The 26,054-nt window shown below is 39.5% G+C and overlaps 2 protein-coding genes across 8 annotated transcripts in view; both read right to left on the bottom strand.

The window, feature by feature from the left end:
• Nucleotides 1-15,214, bottom strand: part of PTH2R (parathyroid hormone 2 receptor) — a 71,041-nt gene extending 55,827 nt beyond the window's left edge. For 4 of the 5 annotated variants that reach the window (XR_014491451.1, XR_014491452.1, XM_083354605.1 and 1 more), the window contains exons 1-2: nucleotides 14,635-15,214; nucleotides 2,221-2,326 (exon numbers count right to left, since the gene is read on the bottom strand). Coding sequence is in view for 3 of the 5 variants with exons in the window: in XM_083354605.1 (XP_083210731.1) it covers nucleotides 2,221-2,326; nucleotides 14,635-14,691 (163 nt within the window). In the remaining 2 variants the exon portion in view is untranslated. Of the gene's footprint in view, nucleotides 1-2,220; nucleotides 2,327-7,015; nucleotides 9,908-14,634 lie in introns of those variants that run through there. The other variant, XM_083354607.1, reaches the window with a different exon arrangement.
• Nucleotides 15,215-18,748: 3,534 nt separating this feature from the next.
• Nucleotides 18,749-26,054, bottom strand: part of PIKFYVE (phosphoinositide kinase, FYVE-type zinc finger containing) — a 90,791-nt gene continuing 83,485 nt past the window's right edge. For all 3 annotated transcript variants that reach the window (XM_083354388.1, XM_083354389.1, XM_083354390.1), the window contains 3 exons: nucleotides 24,688-24,949; nucleotides 21,696-21,770; nucleotides 18,749-21,562 (listed from right to left, as the gene is read on the bottom strand). In XM_083354388.1, the coding sequence (XP_083210514.1) occupies nucleotides 21,447-21,562; nucleotides 21,696-21,770; nucleotides 24,688-24,949 (453 nt within the window). In that variant the 3' untranslated portion in view covers nucleotides 18,749-21,446. The remainder of the gene's footprint in view (nucleotides 21,563-21,695; nucleotides 21,771-24,687; nucleotides 24,950-26,054) is intronic.

The following is a 26,054-nucleotide window of genomic DNA, read 5'->3' as shown; positions in this document are numbered from 1 at the left end:
GAACTGAATGCTCAGTGCTCTGAGAATACCACCTCTGACAACAGATTAGAGTGCCTGCAGGGGTTCAGACCAAAGTCCTCAAAACAGGACTCTTTCTTTGGAAGGAAATAAACGTACATTTTTCAGGGACATTCTAACATCTTTGTAGTTTCCACTCATTTTCATTAAATAAGACAAGGAATCCAGCAAGACATGCCTTTGTCTTTTTAAGAGGCATTTATTCATTCTTCCACTACTCCTGCACCTGCCGAAATGCAGCATTCGGACAAATACAGCTCATAGTATATTAAGGAGAGAAAGAACCTGGAATTAAGTAGAAAGTTCCTGACAGTGAGGACAATCAACCAACTGCAACAGCTTGCCTTCAGAAATCGTGGGCGCTCCATCACTGGAGATTTTTAAGAAGAGACTCGACAGTCACTTGTCTGAGATGGTATAGGTTCTCCTGCTTAAGCGGTGGGCTGGACCACAAGACCTCCAAGGTCCCTTCCAATTCTATTCTATTCTATTCTATTCTATTCTATTCTATTCTATTTGTTGTTGCTGCTCTTTAGCATTCTTCCCACGTAGTTGCAGGGTCCATGTATTTTGCAGTGTGCTTTTTTAGTTCTCACAGCAAAGCTTATCTATATATGATGAGGCAAGGGGGATGCAGAAAATCCCTTGGGATTTGGGCTGAAAGCAAGTGATTGACCAAAGGCCAATTTTCAGAGACTAAGAAATAACTCCTGGTAGTCCTCAACTTATAACTGTAATGGATCCTCCCCTTATGGTTTGTGACAGTCATAAAGTGGATCATCATATGACCAACTTGATTTTATGACCTATTTTTGTGGTGGTTGTTAAGTAAATCATCATGGTCATTAAATGAATCTATGGTCATTAAGCAAACTGTAGATGTTAAGCAAACCCATTGTTCACTGTGGGGCATTTTGCCAAAAACTGGAAGCAAACGCTGGTTTTCAGCAAAAACGACTGCAGGACATTGCTAATTTCTATAGCTAAAATATTAAATGACATGTTAAAGATACCTGCGTTTTTGTCACCATTCCACGATCCGCACATTTCTGTTTCTAGGAATGCCACCCGTATGTCTTATATCTAGGTAGTGCCATCCTAGTTAATGTAATTTTAGTGCAGCCAACAAACCAGCTGCATTCAGATCTCCCAGACAATGTTTGAAGGGGAGGAGGGAGCATCAACATGACTGATACACATAGCTGAAGATAAAACACAGCTAGAAAAATAAACAAGAAAACATATTTTGTCTCCTCAGTTTCATCACTTCAGAGAAGAAAGGAGGTGGAAAGGGGAACTATCTCTGGAAATTAGATGAGTGGAAGGAAAAATACACTGATTGAGAAGCTCTTTTACTAAATGATTTTTTTGCTTTCTTATATTTCTAAATTCTAAATTATTTATTACACTGATTTTTTTTAAATTCAGATCAGACCTTTCACCTCCTGGCAATCTATCTAAATTAATTTTTCCTTCTTGTTTATCTTTCATGCTTTATTAAATCTCCAGTTATAGTGAACATGGCTTTTTCAATTTCTTTTTTTCTTTGTATTTCCGCTAAGACTTGAGGTCTCCTACTCCAGTAGCTCTGGTGGAAGAGGAAGGCAACCATTTAGATCGGATTCCTTCCTTCCCTCCCTCTCTTTCTTTCTTTTGGTGATGCTTTTTTGCATCCAAGTAGCCTGCCATTTCATCTATTTTCTCTTTACAATTATAATTATGCTGTGGTCCCTTCTTTGATTTTTCTCAGATTGACTTACAATCAGGTTTTTTGATTTTCAGCTGAGTCCTTAAAGTAGCCTTATTTTTCCCCAGTCTTGAATACAATCACCTGAAAAATTCATGAGCAGAAGAGAGCTGTTGTGTTTACACTAGCTCCGAATCTCTTCTGAATGATTTTTGAACTGTGCAGGGTCCAGTGGCTCATCCCTAATTAAAACCTGATATCAGTGCTACAGGCAGGCCAGGAAAATATTATGATTGGGACAGACAGATTTGCTGCTATTAGCAGACTTTAAACAATCCTTGTACCTGAATTTTAGACAAGGAGATAATAAAAACATCTATGTTCTCAGCACAGAAAGCCATAGATCAAATGATAAGTGTATGCTTCCTTGCATCCTATCAATTTCTACATTTTAAAATCATTTTAAAAATCCTGGTCAGAATAAGAAGAATATTACATTACTAAAATACCCTCACCTCTTTCTTCTTGTACCTGAGCTGTGAGGTTTTGTTCACACTGAACTTTGGCCTCCAGAAGGAGATAAATCTGATCCTCCATTGTAATGGTATTATCCAATTCCTCCTAATAAAGAAAACCCATGTGCAAATCAAATGATGAATACACTTCGTTGTGTAGAGGGATACAAATAAGAAAAAGCTTTTAATGGTTGTACACTCATTCTGAAAATTTACTTTCTGTATTTAAGTATAATATCATACCCTGCCCCTGCTCCAATGGACTCCAAGGGATACACAGTGACATTAATTGCAAACAACAATAACAAAAAACAAACTACACGCTTCAGTAAACATTTCAAGTAATATCATTAAGGCCCAATTATATCATTAAGCATCATGGGGAACTCTTAAAACTAAACTAGTTGAAAGGCTGAAGGCATTCTGTAATAGAATTATGTACAAAATCCCACAGAGTTACAGTTATTTGTATCTCAGCAGGGAAGGTATTCTATAAATTGAATGTCTGCAGTGGAAAAAATGACCCTATGTATGAAAACCTGATCACAGTTATGTCCTTCATACTCTTTTCTTCTTTTATTTGAATTACCTTATCCTGGGAAAGTGAGACTCTTTCTCTTACCTAACCTTCCATTCGGTATCAATTTCTAAGTTAAGGTGAAACAGAAAGAAAGAATTTTGGGAAGGTTTGCTCAAGACCCTTATTCATGAAATGTTTTTGTAGTTTTGTAGTTCTTTACAACATATAGATGGGACGAAAGCCAATAGATTCTCCATACTGTATTTTTAAGAAGTTCTGATTGTTTATGGTTCTCACTGCTAATTCTCTCAAACATTGTTGGAAAGATTAAATTCAGCAAAAACAAAAAAGTGCATAGGTGCCGTCATCATTTATCAACATGCTAAATCAGTGATGGTGAACCTTTTAGAGACTGAGTGCCCAAACTGCAACCCAAAACCCACTTATGTATCATCGGGTGCCGGGTGGGCATGGTCCATTGGGTAGGTGTGGCCCATTGGGTGGGCGTGGCTGCAGTGGTAACGGCAGACTGGGTGGGACTAAAAAGTTCAATCAATCAATTCCAATTTTGCGAAATCTTTTTTCCCCCACAAGAAGTTGAAATTGATTGAACCTCCTTTTTTTGCACAAGGCGGTGGAGGCCTAAAGCGAAAAGGTTTTACAAAACCCAGCTGAAAGCCTAGGACTGGGGTGACAGCACGCGTGCCCACAGAGAGGGCTCTGCGTGCCACCTGTGGCACACATGCCATAGGTTTGCCACCATGGTGCTAAATAATCAGAAACAACCCTCCCGGACTTCCGGTCCTGCGCAGTAGCGCAGCAGTCAAGGGGTTTGGGGCTCCAAATTTCTTCCTGTTAGGGGACCCTAAATGGGCTGGAAGCCACCCCGAAAAGGTGGCAAAGAAAGAAGACCTGGGGACCATGGAGAGATGGTGGTCAACCTGATCAGTCCAGGAGAAGCCTTCCAGAAACCAACAGGAGAAAGGCTAGCCTAACTTTAGAGTCTAGCCCAAGCTACAAGCAACTGAAGTCAAAAGCACTATTTTAAGCTGATTGTAAACAGCGCGTTTGAATCTGGGTAAGAACATCGACTTTCTCTATTCTACTTATTAACTTTCCTGAAGAAAAAAAATCCCAAGAAGCAAAAAACCGCCGAAAGTGAAGGAGGGGGCTCTTTGCCCCACCCTTTTACTAACAGAAGCAGTGAATTAAACCTTTTATGGAGGACCCAAGCATATTGAAATGAAATGAAATGACTATAAAACCTACATTTGGATACATTTGAAATTGCAGGATGGTTAAGATTCTCATTTTAAAGGCAATTTGTTCATTTTGAAAATTTGAAAATTAAACCAGTGGTGGATGAAGAATATGACAGTATGGCTTTTTATACAGGACTTGGCAAAATCTGGAAAAGACTAATTTCTGCTTGTGACTTTCAAAGCTCTAACAATAGAGAACAGCTATGACAAAAAAGAAAACAATCTGGGCTGCAGACAAAGAGAGGCTTACAAACTTTAGGGAACAAAAAAAACTTTCTTTGAACTTTCTGGATTACAAGTATCTACTTAACTGACTCCAAAGCTATTTGCAGAGAAAAGAAAACTTGGATTTTTGGTCATCATGGAAAATCAGAGAGATATAGAAAGAACTTATCAAGAAAAAATAAATACCTTTCAAGAGGAGACATATGATATGTTGCAACTAATTCAAACAATAATTATTTCAAACCACAAAGAAATCCAAACTAACTTTGAAAATATAGATCAATTAATCTCCAATTTAACTTTACAACAAAAAAATCCCAGAAAACAACAATAGAGAAGGAACAGATAACTGAATACAAATTTGAGGATAGAGACTTAAAGATGGAACCTAACAAAACAAAGAAGTACAATTTAACCCAAGTGGAAAAAAAATTACAAGAAATATTGGATTTGAAAAGACAACTTATACTTTAACACCACAAAACAAATTTGAGGATAAGAAAATGGACTGCAGAGATGTCAGGAAAACCACTAGAACTGAAGAGACAAAAAATGATAAGAGAAAGAGAGAGAAAAAGAAAAAGATTTTCAACAAATTTTTGAGGTAGGTAAAATGAGGACCCAGATTGTTGGGGGCAATAAGCTGACTTTGTAATAATGCCGCTTGGGGGGGGGTGAAAGCCCTAATAAGCAGGCATATACATAGAATGAAGGCTACTGCTAAGCACATTGATTTGTGCTTTAGATTGTAAGCCGCCCTGAGTCTTCGGAGAAGGGCGGGATATAAATGAGATTAAAAAAAAACATGAATGGCCAAATGCCTCTTACAAAGATATTGTACTTGACTTACCTTTTATATCTACAGTAACGCTTACAAGAATATGGAAAGATTCTTTGATCCAGCAGAATGTATTGATTAAGAAAGATAATGGGCAAAAGAAAAAGGCTAAAGTGAAAATTAAGAAAATAGATAATGGGACCTATCAGAGAGAATATTTAAAAAAGAAACACCTGTTTGAATATGATTAAAGAAATAGAAAGATTTTTGATATGAATTTTATTTTAAGAGGGAAGAGCCCCTCAAGTAACATAGTACTTTCTTTCTCTTCTTTCTTCTTATTTTATTTCTTGGTATGAGTAAATATAAAAGAGTTGGAATCGCTTATATAAAGTAAATGTTTTAGATACTTAAATGTGATTGACTTTAAGGAAATTACAATGGATTAAAAATGTTTTGAATATCAGTTTAAAAACTAGAGGACTAGATTTATTAAATGGAATATTTAAAGATTAAATATATTTTAATTATGGTAAAAAAGAATGGAAAAATTTTGGAAATAAATATGTATTAGCTTATAGGAAACATGGATTTTAAGTAGCATGCTATCCTTTTATTTTTCTTTATTCTAATTCTTCTTTTTTAGTATTTATTCCTTAAGAAAGGTAAAAGTATTGGGATGGCTTACATCAGACAAATAATTTAAATATTTAAATGAAATTAACTTTGAGAAAATCTTAACCAGTAAGAATGTTTTGAACATTTTGGGAAAAGCAAATGTAAACAAGAACTGTAAACAGGATCTATGATGAGGCAACCAGAATGACTAGATAGAAAAGAAATATTATATTGATGTGATTATCTGTAGAAATATTAGAAAAAAAATTATACTCAACCGTTATTTACCAAAACAACAAGAATTGTATTAACTTAAGCTTGATAAAATACAACATTATGGAGAAAAGAGGAGATCAAGTAAAGTTATTATGTGGATTATAGATTATAGAAACCAACTGTTAGTGGATTTTTTTTTAAATGTAAACCCAGACAACACATTGTTTACCAAATATTAAGGTGAGTATGTTAAAAAATCAATAAAACATTTTTAAAAAAGAAACTCCCCTCCCATTCACATGGGAAAAATTATCAGATATAATTGCATTTAGTTCATAAAAATAACAATGATAATATCATTAACGTTCAATATAATTCTTTCCCTATGTCTTGTAGTTTCCAGCCTAGAAAGTCTCTGACATGGATACTAAAATGTGGCCAAAATCTAAGGAGATTTTAGTTCTTTTAATTAAATAAACATAATAATTTGGGGATCTTATGGACATAATAGGGGAAACCATGTGTACTACAGTGCCCAGAAGTGGCATATGCTGATTGTGGATTCTACGTTGAACATCAAAATTTTTTGATGATGATAATGATGTAATGGTCCACATTAAGGAAAAGTTTGTGAATCCTGGCCTAAATGCTCAAAGAACTTCACATTTTATTAATTTGTTTGTACAGAAATAATGGAATAAGATATTGTAATATGCATTTAACCAGCCCTGTCTTCTGCAACAGTACTTCAGTTAATTGCCTCTCTTCTTCCCCCCAAAAGTCAGTCTGCATTTCCTGATCTGTGTGAACTTATCAAGAACTAACTAGTTTCCAAAGTGTCTGAAATCCATTATGCATTACTCAACAAAGCAGGGATCTGCTAAATAACAGCAAAACCCAATACAGTGGTACCTCAATACTCATCATCAATTGGTTCTAGGAGAAGTGATGAGTACCAAAAACAGTGAGTACCAAATAATTTTTTTCATAAGGAATAATGTAAATTATTAAATTAAAATTATAATTAAAAAATAATGCGTTCCCGAACCAAAGGCAATGCACATATTTAAGGCAATAAGTACAAAGATAGGTTGTATATCATTACTTTATATGAGAAATAAACTTTAAAAAAATAATACATACTTAAGATTAAATAAAATAACATTTTCAGTTTACCTGTACTAAGACGAATCCGTGGCCTAATGGTGGGAGGAGAGTGGTGAGAAGCGGAGGTTACATGGAATGTTACTTGGAAGGAGAGTTGCCCTCCAATAGAACATTAGGCACTTGCACTTTACGTGTTCTTTCTCTTTTCTGCCTTTTTTCAACTTGCATCACAGGCTCTGACATACTCTTTGTCACCTTCACTATAAATTTACCCAATGTCTTCAGAATTACTTGAAAGTATGAAATTGTTTGGTCATTCAATAAATTCACATTTCTGCTTGCCAGAGCTTTGTCCGGATTGTACTTTTCCAGCTTCGAACTTCTGCCATTTTGCACACATTATCAAGGAACTAGGGACATCCTCCCTTATTTCCTGCTTATCTGAAGAAATCTCTTTAGACATCTCTTGTTGCTGTTCCTTCTGTAGCTGAGCTCTTCACAATGTTCCTCCACTAAATCCTCAATATCAGCAGCATCAACCTCCAGACCCATGGATTGGCCCAAAGATACAATATTCTGCATAGTTGTACCCTCTGTATCTGCAGGCTTAAGGTTGGCCTCAAACCCTTCAAAGTTTCTTTGAATCAAGCTTCTGGCCACAAATTCTTCCATGCTGAATTCATATTCCGATAAGAGGCTTCATTCCAGGCCTTATCAGTAAGACGAAGGTGGTGGCAGGATCTTGAAATGCACCTTCCAGAATTCTGAGGAGGTCAACTGAGGAGGGCCTCACCTCTGGAAAGTTTCCTTGGTGTACAAGTTTTTGAAATTTGAAATGACCTGCTGGTCCATGGGCTGGATGAGAGGAATAGTATTGGGGGGGGGAGGAACCTTACAATGATGAAGGTGAACTTCTCCTGTAAATCATCCTCCAAGCCTGGAGGGTCTGCAGGTGCATTGTCCAAAAGTACAGTAGGAGAGTTTTCAGAGGCAAATATTTTTTTCACTGAAAGACCAAACACTTCATTTATCCACTCAGTGAAAAATTGCCTCATAACTTTGCTGTTTGCCCTCCATATCACATGGAGATTGCTTTTTATGACATTATGCTTCTTGAAAACTCATGGGTTTTCACTATGATAGGTTAGTAGAGGCATCAGTTTTAAGTCCCCACTAACATTCCCACACAACAATGGAGTCAGCCTGTCCTTCATTGGCTTGTGTCCTGGTAATGCTTCTCCTCTTTTGTGATGTAGGTTCTACTTCACATTTCTCCCCCCCCCCAAAAAAAAAAGTCTGGCCTCGTCATAGTTAAAAATTTGGTGGAGAATAAAACCCTCAGCCTCTACCTAGTCATGAAATTCATGGACAAATTCATCATCAGCCTTTTTATTAGCACTTGATGTCTCACCATGCCTCATGACCCTATGGATGCAAATCCTCTTTTTAAAATTATCAAACCAGGCGTGGCTGGCCTTAAAAAACTGCAACAATCTCATGACTCATTCTCAGTTTATTTTTCAAAAGATCAGCATGCAACAGTTTTGCTTTTTCGCATTTCACGGCTTCTGACACACTGTCGCTCACTAACTGCCTCTCGTTTACCCAAATTAATAACAGCTTTTCGATTTCCATGAGTGTTTGGGAATCCTGCTTTTTCCTGCTTTAACTCCTTTTGCAATATCAGTCTTTTTTATCACTTCTTTATTCTTAATGATGGTGGAGATCACTGTTCTAGGCATACCGTATTCCCTAGCAAGATCTGTAATGCGAATACTGCTCTTGAATTTGCTCTTCCTTCCTTCCTTCCTTCCTTCCTTCCTTCCTTCCTTCCTTCCTTCCTTCCTCTCTCTCTCTCTCTCTCTCTTTCTTTCTTTCTTTATTTCTCGATGGTGGTGCAAAGTAATTTTCTTTTCTATTTAGCACTATCACTACCATTTTGCTCTGATTAGAAAAAAAAATGCAAAAATCCCATAAGAGCTACCACATGATTAACATGTGATCCTCTGTTTCAGTTGGAAAGAGGCAGCTGACACCAACAACGTCTAGCATGCACATTGACCACCAAACAAATGATGAGCACCAGGAAAAAAAATTCGCATCAAAATGCATCGAGTACCAAATTCAATGAGCTTCAAAGCAGTGGAGTACCCATGTACCACTGTTTTATTTGCAGTATATGAGATGTTAAGCACTTGAATTAAGCATCATAAATAATACATTTGAAAAACATCAATTTACTACTATTCAGACTTTGAAAGAAAACTGTAAATACTGCCCAGCATTGTTGGGAGTTAGGTGGCATTCAAATTGAACTAACTAAATGAATAAAACACCTAAACGAAGCATTTTAGATTTCACAGAAACACTATTTAGGTGCAGTTTATTGTTGAAAAAGAACTGTTAAATTATTATCATATACTAGAACTACATAAGCCTATAGTTATTCCCACTGTAGAAATCTAGTTCCCTAAATTACATGATTTATTTGTGCATGCTCTACCAAAAGCAACAGGCCTCTCCCTGTTTTGCATTCATTTCCCATTTACACAAATTGTTCCAAATTATAAATAGGGTGGCAGCAAAAATATTGATTGGTTTAAGGACATTTTACCACTCTTGTATCATATGTTTGAGCTAGACCAGGGGTGTCAAAGTGCTAGCCCGTGGGCCGGATGCATCATAGCAAAACCGTGCCCATCCCATTGCCAACAATGGCCAAAAGTCACAATAAGTCACAACACCTTACATGACATTACGAATTTGACACCCCTGAGCTAGACAGTTAAAAATATTACTCCTTTAATTCAAAATATAGCTAGATTCATACCTTATGGTATTCATGGTTTAATCACTAGCCTAATGACTTTAGTCACCTATTTCTCTATGATTAACAAGCCATAACATATATGACCATATATCGAGATCACAGTATTGAATTCATATATCATGCGGAGTCAAAATTAAATTATTAAATAAGCCACTTTATAAAAGTGGGCATCTTGGCAGAGATTTCTAAACAAATATTGTATTAATATCTTTCAGAAGATTATGAAGATTTGCTGACAACAATGAGACTAGACTAGGGCATACGTACAAGTATTTTTCCCTTGGTGACCACACTTGGGACTGGCAACTCCATCACACTGCATGACTGTGATGGTCTTATGACATCTCTTATTTGGTCATTAAGTGAGTCACTGTGGTTCATTAAGCAAAACATTTTATTATATGTGGCCTGGATTTTACTGCCAATTTCTCCATTGGCTTCTTTGTCAGAAGTCAATTTGAAGTACGCAAATGACAATTATGTTTCTGTGGGATGCTGTGACAGTTATTAACATACACTGGTTGCAAAGCACCTGAATGTCAATCATGTATTATGGGGGTTGCAAATATGAAACTGGTCATAAGGTTACTTTTTCAGCATCACTGTAACTTCAAGCAATCACTAAACCGGGCAGTCATTAAGTGAAGTCACTGTCTACCTATAGAGAAAATCTCACCAATAGGTAAGGCATAAGAGTTTCCTGGATCTCTTTGCTGCCATCTTGTTTTTGTCTGGATTTCTGAAGCCCAGATGCCAGCAGAAAAGAATGAAAAAAACATCAATCTTAATTTTCTTAGGAGCTCACCTTGATGATCCTTGGTGGGAAACAGCACTAAAACAATTCTCTCTCTCTCTTTCTCCTCTTCTTCCTCCATAAGCAGGAAGAAGGTGAGACTTGGAAAAATGCAGCCAGGCATGGCACCCATTGCAACTGGGATTTTCCTTCCTTTATTCTTGCCTTCTGCCTGCACATTCTTCTTCTGCAGGGGCTCCCCGCACTTGTGCAGCAAAGCTACAGAGGACTACTTAGACAGGGCAGAGAATGCAATCTCTTTCCTGCTGTCTTGTGGTTGTCCATATTTCTGCAGCCCAGATATGGAAGCCTTACCCTGGGGGATTAGGTTTGTTAAAGGCACGGGATAAAAAGTGGGTGACAAGGGTGATATATCACAAGGTGGGAGCCTCCCTTGTCTTCATTTAAGCCATTGCTCTAGATCTGCATGAAGTCTGCTGGCCTGATTATTTACATTTATATTGGTAGGATATTCTAGCTATTCAAAAATGAGAAAAAGTAAAACAGCAACATCCAAGTGAGGTTTCCCTTAAGATTCTCCCTCTAGAATACTGAGAACTTGGAATGGAATTTGTTGCATGAATTTATTATTTTAATCTCTATTTGAAGTTGAATTTGGGGCTCAGCTCTCAGATTAATTTTAAAGCTGGAAAAAGAAAGTGAATTATAAAGTCATACAGGCAGTGGCACCTCTTGAAATGTAATGAATTAATTATTCGATTGTTACGTTCAGTATGCATATCTCCTGGTGATTTCATCTTTATTTTTTCATGCACATAATTCCTTTAATTGTCTTGAACTCATGCATGAGTAGTCTAACTCAGGAGGGGAGTGAAAGGGAAGATCGCTGAGCAAGGAACAGCCTGGCTGGGGGGGGGCACTGAAGTAAGCGGGTGTGGGATAGCTCTACCCACTCCACCTGCCTTGCCTTGTTGTGGCAGCAGCGGCACAACACGCGCTCTCCTGCCCCATTGCAGCAGCGAGGTGGGACAGAGTGGGCAGGGTCCTAACTAGGGCTTATTTTGGGGGTAGGGCTTATATTAAGCCCACACTCAAAAATCAGGGTAGGTCTTATTTTTGGGGGGAAACGGTATGTGTGATTAACCTATTAACCTAAAATCGGTTCTCATATCGCTGACAGCTTATTATTCTAAATAGGAAATCTTCACTTTCTTTGCAAATAATAACATTAAAGATTCTAACTACCAGCAAGAATGAGCCTTACATTTAAAGAGCACCTGTCATTTTAGATCCATCATGGCAGCGTCTGTTAGCGGGCATCCACTCTCCAGCTGCCTGCCATGTCCCTCACCTTGTTGTGTCACTGTGGCATCACCAGCCATCCCATTAAAGTGAGTGGGACTGTCGGTGAGTCAACAGCGGGTCAGAGGAGGAGCCACTGCAGGACAGAGATGACAGTTGCTCTTTAAAAATTATGATTTAAATTGAGTTAATTTAAATCAAGCCTTTTTACTAGTGATTTAAATCAAGATTTAAATCGACCTGACTTAAATCAAATTCACCCTGCTAAAACAGGCATCTCTCTCACCATCAACTTTTTCCTGGGGTCACCCTGGCACACACTTTCTCCTGCCAGACATGGCTTTGTGGAGAAGAAAGCAGCGTGAACAATTAACTCTGGCAGAACCCCAAATGTTTGATTATATGGGGCTGGACTTTCCTGGATCTTTATGTATCTATAAAATTAGGAGGGGCCAAATTGGAGAATGCTGCCTCCTCCCTCTCATTAGCTGTTTGGCAGCTGTAAATGATAGAAAAATATGCAAACTTTAGAAAGATCCATTAGAGAAAAAAAATGGGAAAATGAAGTGTTTTTCACTGACCAAACAAAACTGGCAAAGGATTCCAGAGAAATACTATTTTCCTATCTCAGAGGCATAGTAGAAATCTTTGGCTACATCAACCAGCTCGGTGCTTCTCTTTCTGATTATTTTTCTCTCTCCCCCTCTTCCTTCTCTTCTTCAATGTCTTCTAGCTAATTCAGAGCTAAGGATGTACACTTTGAAGATCTTGCACAAGCACAGCACTTCCCTGCTATTCAGGAAAACAGACCCACTTTTCAAATTTTGTTTTGCTAGTTCCTACCAGACAAAGAAAATTCTAAAGACAGTAAAAAGAAAGATTTAAAGATGAGATGTAATAAATGGAAGGGGGAGGAAAGAGGGAAAATGCTGATTAAGTTAATCATAACAAAGATAAAACTGAGTGAAAAGAGAGAATGGTGATATGTAGTTCAGATTTCTCTTCTCTCTGCCCGCAAAGTTGTCACTTTCTAGATCATTCCGTCATTTATTTCTATTGTGTGCTATATATAAAATAACAATACATTTCTTAAATTTCTCCTACTTATTCCAATTCTACTCCCCAATTAATATAATTAGGACTGTTGCTCAAAGATTTCAGCCATCATGACAAAAATATATTGCATAACTGGCATTTTTGCTGACTTTGCTAATATTGTTTACCAATGTTGTATTTTTAAGTACTGCTTTTCATATTGTAGAAAACCTAGCTACCATGTGTTCAATTCTTGTTTAGATTTTTTTTATTAAAACATGCATTTTACAAATCAGCTGTTGCAAATAAATCCGTTTAATTTATATCTTCACAACAACCGCATGAAATCAGTTAGCTGGAGTAAATAAAACGTTTATCTCATAAAAGTGATTAACTCCAGAAGAATGTATATGAGATTTTAAAGTAATTTCACTTTTCATTCATTTTTTCCAGAGGTATCTTTCTGAAGCTTTTCTCAATCTGAGTAGAAGGTGCTGCCACACTTAATGTCACCCCACAATGTTTCAGACAAGCCTGTGTAATGTTGCACAGAGAAACCGTGTTTCATGCTAAAGATCAGGCCCCTGATTTCAGATCCTCCCCATGGCTTGGGCTATTCTACATGCATTGCCTCTTCCATGGTTGCTTGAACCCCCTCCTGCACCTCTGTCTTTGAAGATACTTCCATTGCTTCTGTCCAGTGCAACCTGCACCAAGAGGCACCAGCAGCCACAGCCAAAAACAGTATATGGTCAGAATGAAATGCAACCTGTGGCACAGAAGAGAGTCTTCCACTTCCAGCCCCAAAGAAGCAAAGCTACTCTTCTATTGGAAAGAAACAACTTTGGCTATGGAGAAAGTCCACCGACAGGAGCAATTTACAGCACAGCGGAAATGGGATAAACCCCACCAGACAGGAATAAGAAGGAACTGAAGCCCCAAAGATCATAGTTCAACCATTCTTGGACTTGAAGGAAAGTAAATTATAGGAAATCGATCTTAAACTTGTAGAATTCACGTGTCATTAGCTAACAGCATCGATTTTACCTGACAACGTTTCAAATTGTTCTTTTTAAGGAGAGAAACACATGCACTCAATAATAGCGTGCTGGCCTCCTAGCTGTTAAGGCAGGGGTCTTCAAACTTGGCCTTTTTATGACTTGTGGACTTCAACTCCCAGAATTCCTCAGCCAGCAAAGCTGGCTGAGGAATTCTGGGAGTTGAAGTCCACAAGTCATAAAAAGGCCAAGTTTGAAGACCCCTGTGTTAAGGCATGCAAGCTGTTAAGGCCCAAAGTTCAATAAAAGAAAAAACAGGGCCACTGGCATTAAACGCTCAGCCTTAATTGTCTTAGGGCTGATCTGCTACGAAACCTTTGCTTAAGATACCGCTTGCTGTCTTTTTTCCCCTTCCTTTAGGATATACAACCTTACCCAGAGAACTGATTAGGGAAAAAGTTTAGCAAGATTTTTTCTTTGTCGGGGGTGCGGGGTAGGGATGGGGGGAAATGGCTCATCCCCGGGATTCAGAGCCAGAAAAAGGGTCTCTTTCCAAAAGAAGAACTCCCTCAACCGCTCCAACAGGTCGCCCTTGAAGCGCGGGCCAATAACTGCACCCCGACCCTGATGGCCGGCAGCCTCGCGCGACACATCCCCAGGCGGGGGCTTGAGGGAATTCCCTCCGCCCGCTTACCAGCACCGCTCCCTCTCCCTCCCTCCCAGACCCTCTTGGGCTGAGGGGCTCGCGGCGCGCCCGGGGCTCCCTTACCTCGGCCAGAGCCAGGAAGCAGCCGCCCACCGCGAGGAACGCCAGGACGGCCGGCATTCTCGGGTCGTTGCTGATCTCTGCGCCGAGGTAAGTCGGGAAGGGCTCCGAGGAAAAGGAGCGAAAGAGCAGGGCAGGGAGGAAACCCAGCGGCGAAGAAGAAGCGCGGCGGAGCGGCGTCGCTTTGTTGCTGCCGTCTGAGGCGTCCAAAATCAGGCGGGAGAGCAAGCAGGACTGAGCCGCACAAACCGCGGCGAACTTCCCGGGCACCGGCGCTAGCCAAGAAAGGCGGGAAGCGACGCGCGGCCGCAGAGCCGTGGACCGAGCCGTCCTTCTCCCTTTCCGCTCAGCCGGAGGCGCTCGGGGCCGAGGTCAGGCAAAGGGTTGAGCTCACGGCGGGACGCGTGGAGGAAGGCGGCTGCTCAGCCACTCCTGCCTCGCTTTTGGGGCTGGTCGCCGACCCGGGCTCTTCCGCGTCCACGCGGGACGCTCTCAAGACAGCGGCGATCCTTCCCGTCTCTTGGAACGGAATTCCCACCCACTCCCGAGCCTCTCGGGCGCGGAGGAAGGCAGGTGCAGGGAGGTTCCCTTCGCCGGCCTCAGTTTCAGCTCTGGGAAGGGGAGGCGGCGGGCCGGGAGAGACCAGCTATCTCACTCCCGCCGCCCACCTAGTGCAAATCCCCTTTTCCCACCCTGCAACAGGGATGGTGTAAAAATGCAAATAGATAACGAGCCCGGACCGAAAAGGACTTGCAGAGCCACATCCAGCATTACAAAAAAATTAAAGCAACGTGCTGAGCGGGGAGGAGATGGCAGAGCAACTGAATGAGTCAGACCTTGTCGCCGTGAGGGGCAATGGACGGTCCCGCCGAATCTGACTTTTTCGACGCAGGACTTTGAAGCAACGGTAACAAAAAAAAAAGCTCCGTTTGGGTCACATGAGCCACCGAAAAATTCATCCCTTTTTAGGGCTGGATGATTCAGGTCTCTAGCCGGTGAATCTTTAAAAATAATTAAAAAAACCACTTTTGGTGGCAAAATTGGGACTGAACCGACAACCTGCAGAGAGGAGGAAAATACGGTAGGAAGCAATGGAGATGCTGCAGGAAGCTTCAGTCCTACAACCTTTCTTTCCTGGAAAACGAATTCTTCAGAACTACCTCAAACCATAATCAGGATCATAACTAAATTTGGCATATTTCTAGGCTTGGATGTTGCCAAACCCAAACTATAAGATATATTATTTAAGCAGAAGTTCTTCTTTATTTTCTTTGACTCTAAACGAAGACATTAGCAAAGAAGCACAAAGAAACTGTAGAGATCAAGCTAAGTATAATCTTTCAAAATATAACCTTTTATGTATAATCAATCTCTCGTGTGTATAAGTTATGTGGATCGAGAACTACCAGAAGTACAGGCAGGATTTCAAAGAGGCAGAGGAACTAGAGATCAAACTGCCAACATACGCTGGATCATGGAGAAAGCTAGGGAGTTCCAGAAAAACATCTACTTCTGCTTCATTGACTATGCTAAAGCCTTTGATTGTGTGGATCACAACAAACTGTGGCAAGTTCTTAAAGAGATGGGAGTACCAGACCATCTTATTTGTCTCTTGAGAAACCTATATGTGGGCCAAGAAGCTACAGTGAGAATTGGACACGGAACCACTGATTGGTTCAAAATTAGGAAAGGAGTCTGGCAAGGCTGTATACTGTCGCCCTGCCTATTTAACTTATATGCAGAGCACATCATGAGAAAGGCAGGGCTAGATGAATCAAAAATTGGATTAAGATTGCCGGGAGAAATATCAACAACCTAAAATATGCAGATGATACCACTGGCAGAAAGTGAAGAGGAACTAAAGAGCCTCTTGTTGCCGGAGAAGAAGGAGAGTGCAAAACTTGGGTTGAAACTTAACATTAAGAAAACCAAGATCATGGCATCCAGCCCTCTCAATTCCTGGCAAATAGATGGGGAAGAAATGGAGGTAGTGACAGATTTTATTTTCCTGGGCTCAAAGATCACCACAGATGGGGACTGTAGCTAAGAAATTAAAAGATGTTTGCTCCTTGGGAGGAAAGCCATGGCAAATCTAGACAGCACACTAAAAAGCAGAGACATCACCCTGTCAACAAAAGTGTGTATAGTCAAGGCTATGGTCTTCCCAGTTGCAATGTATGGCTGTGAAAGTTGGACCATAAGAAAGGCTGAGCGCCAAAGAATTGAAGCCTTTGAACTCTGGTGCTGGAGAAGACTCCTGCGAGTCCCCTGGACTGCAAGGCATTCAAACTGGTCAGTCCTAGACGAGATCAACCCTGACTGCTCTTTAGAAGGCCAGATCCTGAAGTAGAAATTCATATACTTTGGCCACCTAATGAGAAGAAAGGACTCACTGGAGAAGAGCCTAATGCTGGGAAAGATTGAGGGCAATAGAAGAAGGGGACGACAGAGAATGAGGTGGCTGGATGGAGTCAATGAAGCAGTAGGCATGAGCTTAAATGGACTCCAGAAAATAGTAGAGGACAGGAAGGCCTGGAGGAACATTGTCCATGGGGTCGCGATGGGTCGGATACAACTTTGCAACTAACAACAACATAACAGCTATTGTCTATTTTTGCTTGCTTTCTGTATGTGCTCCATTGTATTCTAAATTGTGCTAACCAAAGAAAATTTTTGTTACTTTAAATTGTGTTGTTTCAAGGGAAAACCTAGCTAAGAAATTGCAACACTTCACTTGTCTCCCTCCCCCCCCTCCTTGGATTGTAAATCTTTCCCTTCTCATTTCTCTGCTGTGGCTTTAAAATGTAACAGCTCTCTAGGGGCCTGCAAAGTAACAAAGTTAATGGGCTAATGGCCAGCTATTGTAGTGTGTGTTCAAGCTTAAAGGTAAAAGCTAAAGGTTCCCCCGCACATGCCTGCTAGTCGATTCGGACTCTAGGGGCCGGTGCTCATCTCCGTTTCAAAGCCAAAGAGCCAGCGCTGACTAGACGCCAAAGGCGCACAGAACGCTGTTACCTTCCCACCGTAGTGGTCCCTATTTTTCTACTTGCATTTTTACGTGCTTTTGAACTGCTAGGTTGGCAGAAGCTGGGACGAGTAACAGGCGCTCACTCTGTTACGCGGCAAGCTTAGAGATGCAGAAATGTAATGCCAGGATAGATAAGGAGATTCAAAGGAATTTTTCAGATGCGCAGAAACCTTGTGATGTTTATTGGTTATAAAAAGCAAAAACTTTTCTGATTACATGCTCTCTGCTCTCTATCTTCTCTGCTGTCTAAAGGAGAATGGAGTGTCCAGCATATATTATTTGATCAAGGAAAAATAAAGCTGTATTCTGATTCAAAGGCCTCCTGTTCAGAGTCTCATTGGGATTTATTTGGATTCTGAGCTGGAAAGCCTTAAAAAACTGACAAAAACCCAGTAGCTATATTGCAGCAGCTTTTCTACTAATTTCCCAGAAGCTCTGGGCAACAAGTGGGAATTCCAGGAGCTGTAGATTGTGAGTATGTGTGCCTCTGAACAAATTATAGGACAACCATGTTAAGTCTTCGGTGACAAATCAGGAGTCTGGTAGCACCTTTTCCAATTAACGCATTAAAAGGTGTAAGCTTTCATGAACTGCAGCTCACATCATCAGATGCAAACTCCTGATTTTACCTTTTACCTGCTTATATGATACCCGAGATGCTTGAATAGAAGGAAGGCAGCTGCAACCTGCTCCCGTTCCCAGGCTTTTCGTGGGTAACACAGGAGTTGGCAAGCTCCATAAAATTGTGAAAGAACCAACAATTACTCCTTTTCAAGTTTGACCCACCCATTCTATCCTGTTTCTAAAATTCATGCAAAGATATTACCCAATGTTGTAATACCTATTTCCAAATATGTATTATACATTTGAGTTGAAATTTTGCTAAAACATTTGGAAATGGTCTAGCTAGCTGGTAGTTGTCTGCACCTTTGGATTGCAAGATAAAACAATCAAACGTATGTAATATCTCTCCCGATAACCTTAGTACATAATTGACTCAAATCAATCTTCTCATTTTACAATGCCAACATTAGTATTTTGAGGCAATGATGAAATAAACCAGGAGGGTACAACAGATAATATTTCAATTATTTTATTGTTACACTCTCTATACATAATTTTGTAAATGGAGAAATGTATTTAAATAGCTTAACATATCAGAATCATAAAAAAAACATCTCAACTGATAAAAATATGCACATTATATACATTAAATAATCTGAAAATATTTTATGGTTAACATTTTTTAACATTTTGATTCAATTATTTTTCCCAATTGTAACACAGCTATTTTTTTGGAGTATATTAAACAATGCCCATTGTTTAGGTTGCAGCAATATGGACCACCTATTAAGTTGCGTGTTATGCACATAACCCCTTACCATTGCTAACTGAATAGTTAATGAAGTATATCTTTCCCACAACTGTAGGCTTAATTAGACACAAAAGACACAAGAAGTCTATACATATCAAAATTAAAGGGAACATATCAGAGTGAGTACAACTTGAATACTGTTCAAAATATTTGCTTCCAGAATACTGTGTTAACACCCCATATCAATTTAAAGAGGTCACAAACTAAATAACGTATCAAGATTTGGGGGCCCACCATACAAATTTCTGGTATAAAATGTTGAGTGGCATTTATTATTTTTTTCAAAATGTAAAGAAATAATTATTAACAGAATTTGAAATGTTATGGATAATCTTCAACAGAATTCATTTTAAAAAAGAAAAAACTGCTTTACTTTCTAGTTAAGGTGCTCCTGAATGTTTTTCCATGATGCAGAATTCGTCACCCTTAAATTCTTGTTGGAATCTACATTAGTTGGATGTATTGTGTATATCAGGACAGATGTGTGTGTAGGGTGTAGCATGTGTGTGTGTGCTTCAATTGTGGCAAGGAAGTTACATTAGAATAGGAATATGACATTTTCAGTTGCTACTTGTCTACTAATATGCATATTCATTACTCACAGCTGCCTACAAATATTTTGGCCTCTGGCTAATTAGCAGAAGAAGTGAATCTTGGAAAGTCACTTCATGCTATATTTTGTTCTTTAAATTCAGACAAACATTTGTTTCAAATTACTTTGTACCAACTAAATACTAATATTGCTGTTTAAGTAATGAATAATTAAGGAATGTGTTTTTTCATTGGTATCAAAGCTAATGACTTTTATTCAATAGCCCTAAATAAATAAATAAATAAAATGAATATAAACAGAATAAAAACTTGGTTATAAACATTAATTTATTCAAATGATTATCTGGTTTTATATAAAAAATTTTTATTACTTCAGACAAATTTAAACAAGACTAGCCACAAAAGCAGATTTAAGATTTTAACTTCCCTATGAAAAATCCAACCTACAACCTAGTCCACACATGAATCATCAACTGTCTGTAAGCCAACATTTAATGACTTCCTGGAATGCTGTAATTTTCCCTAGGCTATGAAAAATATTGTAGGTTTAAGGCTCCTGGCTGCAACCAGAAGAGTAATCAAAAGGGAAAACTTACATCAATTCAACCAACAACTTGGGCTCAAGCCAAGTGGTAGACAATCAGTAAGACTACAAATCTTATCTGCTTAATGACACATCTTTTTTAATGTAGTAAACATTTTATATTTACAAAAAATACTTTAAAAAGTGCTTACTCTCAATTTGTAAAAGTACCCAAATCTTTACCCATGAAGTCTAATTTGCCACCCACCCCATATCCTCCTCATACCTCCTCCTACTTATTTTCTTGTTCAGAGCATCTACCACAACTGCAAATGTTTTGTGGTGCCAAAGGAACTACTGTTTTAACAGCCTAATGTATTAATACAACCTGAGTATGTGCAGCACAGCAACATTAATAGTACATTTCTTGAATGGTGCTAAAATGAAAAGAAACTAGGATAATGTTTTTATCAAGTAGTTATTAGTTACAGAATTAAAATAAAATCTGATCAAAAACATCCCTATATTTTGCTGTGACAAAAAGAGAGAATGGAATAAGTGTTAAAGGCATATTTTAAAGTAACACCTAGTGGTTTGAGACTGACACTCAACCACAGAGGTTCCACTTGAGAAAAAAATTTACCTTTGGGGCACGTATATATATTTGAACCTGAACTTTTCTGAAATTTGTTTCAAGCCTAAATTAGAATTCAGAAAGAGATGTAGCCCTCCAATAAAATATCAGACCACACAAAAAATGTACAACATTAAAACAGGGCTTCAAATGACCATATGGGATGTATGAAATGATTAAAATAATCAAAATACTGCTCAACGGAAAGTTGCAAAATAAATCCAGTGCACAGTAAATCACACAATATACAATAATGCTTACAAAATAAACTCCTACCACAGGGCAGCACTAGTAACAGTCTCAGTTGGTTCCTCATGATTGAAGACAACAGAATCAAAACTGCAATTGGTGGGGCCAGTATGCCCTCTATTATTAAGACCATTGTTTTGATTGTTCACTGCCACTGGCTAATCAGTGCATCAATACAATGCTGCGTAATTTCTGACAAGCTCCCCCTTGGTCCCAGACCTGTCCACTTCAGGTTTTGTGAAAGTTAACATTCTGATCCGGAAAACTGAATGCTTCTTCCACTGGCATCTCAAGGGCAAATTCACATGGCAAGAAAGCCTCGCTATGAAGGCTGTAGCAGAAGACCCCTGAGCTGCAGATGTCAGAGGTGAGCTGAGGATGGCAATGGAGAAAGACAGTCCTCTGTTATATCCTTTTTGAATCAGAAGAAATCATTCCGTTGCACCACTTTATCTTAGCAGTTCAAGCCCAGGCCTGTCCAGTGATCTGGTACCATCAAAAAGTACTTATCCATTGCTTCACAAAATCTAGTACGGTACAATTCCGGAGATACTACAGTTGGCATTTTACCTAATAATGCAAATGAAGAAAAAGATCCTTGAAAATGTTATAATAAACAATACTTTTAAAACATCTAATATTTGGCTGCTGGGAAAGGAGGAAAATGCAATCAATATTGATTAGAAAAAAAATTTGGACCTACCTTGTCCTCCTAAGATCCCTGTTGACTTCACCACCATTTCAAGTTTTTTATCCCAAGTAAATGTGCGAATGTAATCTGATGTAAAAAGGTACACAGCATTAGGTAACTACACAAAGAACATTTTGGTAAAATAGAATATCTTTATTGCCTTTCCTAGGCATTATGAGACTGCAACCAAATTCTAGTAGTTTGCTAAAATGCCTTTTAAAGTATAAATTATACTTACAACTATTAATTTTATACAGTAACAATTCTTTACACTCAAGTGATACTCAGCGAAGTTTTCTCCAGTGCATATTTCTGACCTTCATTAAAACATGTTTTACAATGGGCAAAAAAGATGAAGCCAAGCCTGAAAGTCTTTCCATTTTAAAACATAAGCCACCAGAAGGAGACTGTTCCTCAGGGTTATATATTGAGAAAGGGCTCCAAGAAATTTGATATACAGGACCACAATTTGAAGGGTTTAACAAGTGTTAACTGAGGAAATATGTGTTTTGAGTTAAATGAAACAAACATTATCAAGTTTATGAAAATTATATAAATAAGCCAAATCTTGATTACATTGCTGTAATCTTCAAGTATTCCTCAAGTTACAAATGTAACGGAGCCTGCCAATTCCATTCGTAACTCAAGGATTCGTAGAAGTGAATCACATACTTTGAACGCGATCACTCCCTGCTTTCATACATGCATTCACTAATTGAATGTGTGGGTCGTTAAGTGCACATGAAGTATCTCAGGGTGGGGAAGGCCATTGGGAGGGGCCTAGGAAACAGGCCACTTGCTTAAGACTACCCAAGGCCTCCCCTGACCCATTGAGGTACCTCATGCAATTGCTTCCCCTCCCATCCTGCCACGCTGGGTCACTTGTGAGGATCTGTCTTCTCTCTGCCGCTTTTTTTTTTTTGATGATGATGATTTCTCTTCCAGCATCCGATTGGCTTGCAAACGCTTTTCACGTGGCGAGAGTGAAATGTTCTGAGCACCGTGATATCACTCAGGCCGCAAGATCATGGTGTCCAGAAGCTTCCAATCTCTGTGTAAAAAGTTTGAAAGCATCCGTCGGCTTGCAAACTTTTTATGCAGAGACTGGAAGATCACAAAGCCCAGAACGTATCACTCTTGGCGTGCGAAAAGCATTTGCAAGCCGATAGGACGCTTTGAGACAGTGCAATTTCGCTGCCTCAAAGAATCCCATCGGCTTGCAAAATATTTATGTGGAGACTGGAAGCTTCTGGACACCGTGATCTTGTGGCCTAAAGTCCTGTGAGATCAAGGTGCTCAGAACATTTCACTCTTGGTGCGTAAAAAGCATTTGCAAACCGATTGGATGCTGGAAGAGAAATCATCAAAGAAACCGCAGCAGCAGAAAGGAGACAGATCCTCAGAAGGTAAGTGACCGGGCATGGCAGGATGAGAGGGGGGAAGCAATTGTGGGGAGCAGGGTGAATGTTGCAGCACCTCTGTGGTCATTCATAAGGGCAAACAACTACTGTGGTGCTGCAACATTTGTAATTTCGGGATTGTATCGTAAACACTAGGGGATGCTTATCAAGTAACTTCAAACAGGTGCTAACTGAACTGTCGTAACTCAGGATTATCTGTACAGGTAGTCCTTGACTTACAATCACTTAAGTTAAGATGGACCCCCCCTCCAAAGCTACTGACAACCCAGTTCCCAAACCTATGGCCACTGCAGTCTCCCCACAATCGTTTGCTCTTACAACTGAGTGCAGCAAAGCTGCAGCGACACTCCCCCCCCCCCGAGTCCCCCACAGGCCTTGGGCCTGCTTCACATCCCACTAGGCTTCATAATCTCCTCACTTACTTTTCAAAGATCTCTGGTGTTCCAGAGCTTGGGTTAGGGAAGGAGGTCAAGCTGCTCTGTTGTTGGGTTATGTGGCATGATCCCAGAAGTGGCCATTTTGGGGATACCTGCATTGAATTGTGGGCACTTGGAAAATGGCAGCCACTTCTGGGATATATAAATCTAATAAAATAAATAATAATAAATAAATAAATTGCGCCACATGGCTCAGCAACAGAGCGGCTTTCTTTGCTTCACTAATCCGAGCTCCAGAGATCTTTGAAAGATAAGTGTAGAGTGGGTGACATGGAGTGAGTAGGGATGTGTGGGATCTGGTGAGGTGGGAAGCAGGGCCAAGGCCTGTGGGGACCTCAAGGGTGGAATATAGAGCAAAGGATCCCTCAGGAAGTGGGGATGGCCTTGAGAGGCCTGGGGCAAGGCTTCCAGGTCCTTTCTCAGGGCCCCTGAGACACCTCATGCTCTGCTTAACGACCCGCTTGTTCATTTAATGACTGTACTAGGACAAGCAGGATGGGAGGGTTGTGAGGTGATCTTGTGGGCACTTCACTTAACAGCCATCATGACTTCTGACCATAAAACGCAGGCTACATTTCAGTTGAGTCAAGGATTGCCTGTATTTTTTTTATTTTTTTTATTCCCATTTATATCCCGCCCTTCTCCGAAGACTCAGGGCAGCTTACAATCTAAGAAGCACAAATCAATGTGCTTAGCAATAGCCTTCATTCTATGTATATGCCTGCTTATTAGGGCTTTCGCCCCCCCCCCCCAACGGCATTGTTACAAAGTCAGCTTATTGCCCCCAACAATCTGGGCCCTCATTTTACCTACCTCGGAAGGATGGAAGGCTGAGTCAACCTTGAGCCTGGTGGGACTCGAACCTGCACTAATTGCAGGCAGCTGGTGTTGCTTAAGGAGGCATTAGCCCACTGCTCCACCAAGGCTCTTTGGTGGAGTATTGTCAAGATTGATTTACAGCATAATTTCTAAAGAATCATTTCTCCATCACTTTCCTTGTAACACTTTTTAATATAATAGAGGTAGTCACGTTAAGGCCACAACTGATCTAAACAGAATATCAGCCAACCCAAATAATCTGCTTTATGTAAATAACTGTTTAATGGACAATCACACCTTGGTAATTTGCAGATAAAGATAACATACCAATAATTCCAACAACAAGTTCATTAGTGGTATCATCCCTGCCCACGAGAAGAGAATAATCAATGATGAGATGGCTGGAGAGGAAGTAAGAATCGCTGTGGATGGAAGCCTTCAACACAGCCTTGGAGTGAGAACGGATGTACAAGGGATTATCACGCACCAACTTCAACAAATTTTCATCCAGCAGAACCACATCACAACTTTCTTTCCCTGTGTCAGTTTTCACATTTCTATTTCGCAGAGAACCTTTCAGGTCAAAAACCTAATAGTAAAAGGAAACAATACACTAATTTAACAGAGGGAAAATTTTTCAGAATTCTGAATTCAACAGGAAGAGTTAATTTATTTAATTAAAAAATCTGTATTACAGGATTTGTAATTTATAAGCTTGGCAAATTTCTAAAAAGCATAATAACCTCATGAGAGCAGCAGTATGTACATTTAATAAATATTTTAATAAATAAATGTAATTCTCATTCATGCCAGATTTAATATTGTACTAATTGTACAACAACACTCTAAACTAAAAACTCACAGGGCTACTTCTGATACTACAACATCCTTTATTTAGAACTTATTTAAATCTCTGTTGGATTATCAGTGCAATCTGTACTGGTTATGTCTATGTCTTTTCACTGATAAAGTGATCAGAACATTTCTTGGTAAAAAAAAGATTCCTGGCAGTGATGGGGAGACTGATTCGGTCTGTCCTGCAGTATTCTGGAATTTCCAATGATTACGGAGCAGATACACAAACCCCTGCTTCAATGTGAGAAAGTGCTATTGAACCCATAATCCTGCTTGCTCTTTGACAATGAAGGCAGCAAAAAGTGCTTATTTCATTGCTTCCATCACAGCCTCAAATAGTGATTCAACAGAACTATTCTAAATAACCTTGGGTTCAGTATCATTTACTCCTGTCAATTTTATTTTCCAGCCTTCACACTTCTGCTAGGGTAATTTTTCAGAACAATTTAGGGATAGAACCGTGACTGTTATAGGTGGCAGCCAGGAACCAAGTGTCCAATGTTTGGTTGGTGAAGTTCAGAAGATCAGTTCCATTTTTTTTTCAGCCTAAAAATGTAGACAAAATGCTTGTAGTGATTCATTTGATCACCTTCTCCTTTGTCCAGGGACTGTTGAATGCATCATTTCATAAGTGGACAATGGCTTCTGCCTTTAAAGGGCCAACTGAGTGAACTTTCCTGAAAAGAAAAGAACCTCTCTGGTCCCAGAGGACTACAAATGTTGCTCAGTTCATACAGCAGCAATAAACTGATTACATGCCCATCTGTGTTTTCAGATCTGTTCTACCCTGAATTCCAGCCTGGTTACAGGGCAGAAGTGGCTTTGATCACTCCGACCTA

Source organism: Vipera ursinii, assembly GCF_947247035.1.
Source record: "Vipera ursinii genome assembly, chromosome: 1".
Taxonomy (NCBI): Eukaryota; Metazoa; Chordata; class Lepidosauria; order Squamata; family Viperidae; genus Vipera; species Vipera ursinii.
Note: the sequence above shows the minus strand (reverse complement) of the source record. Positions and strands in the feature narration are given on the sequence as shown.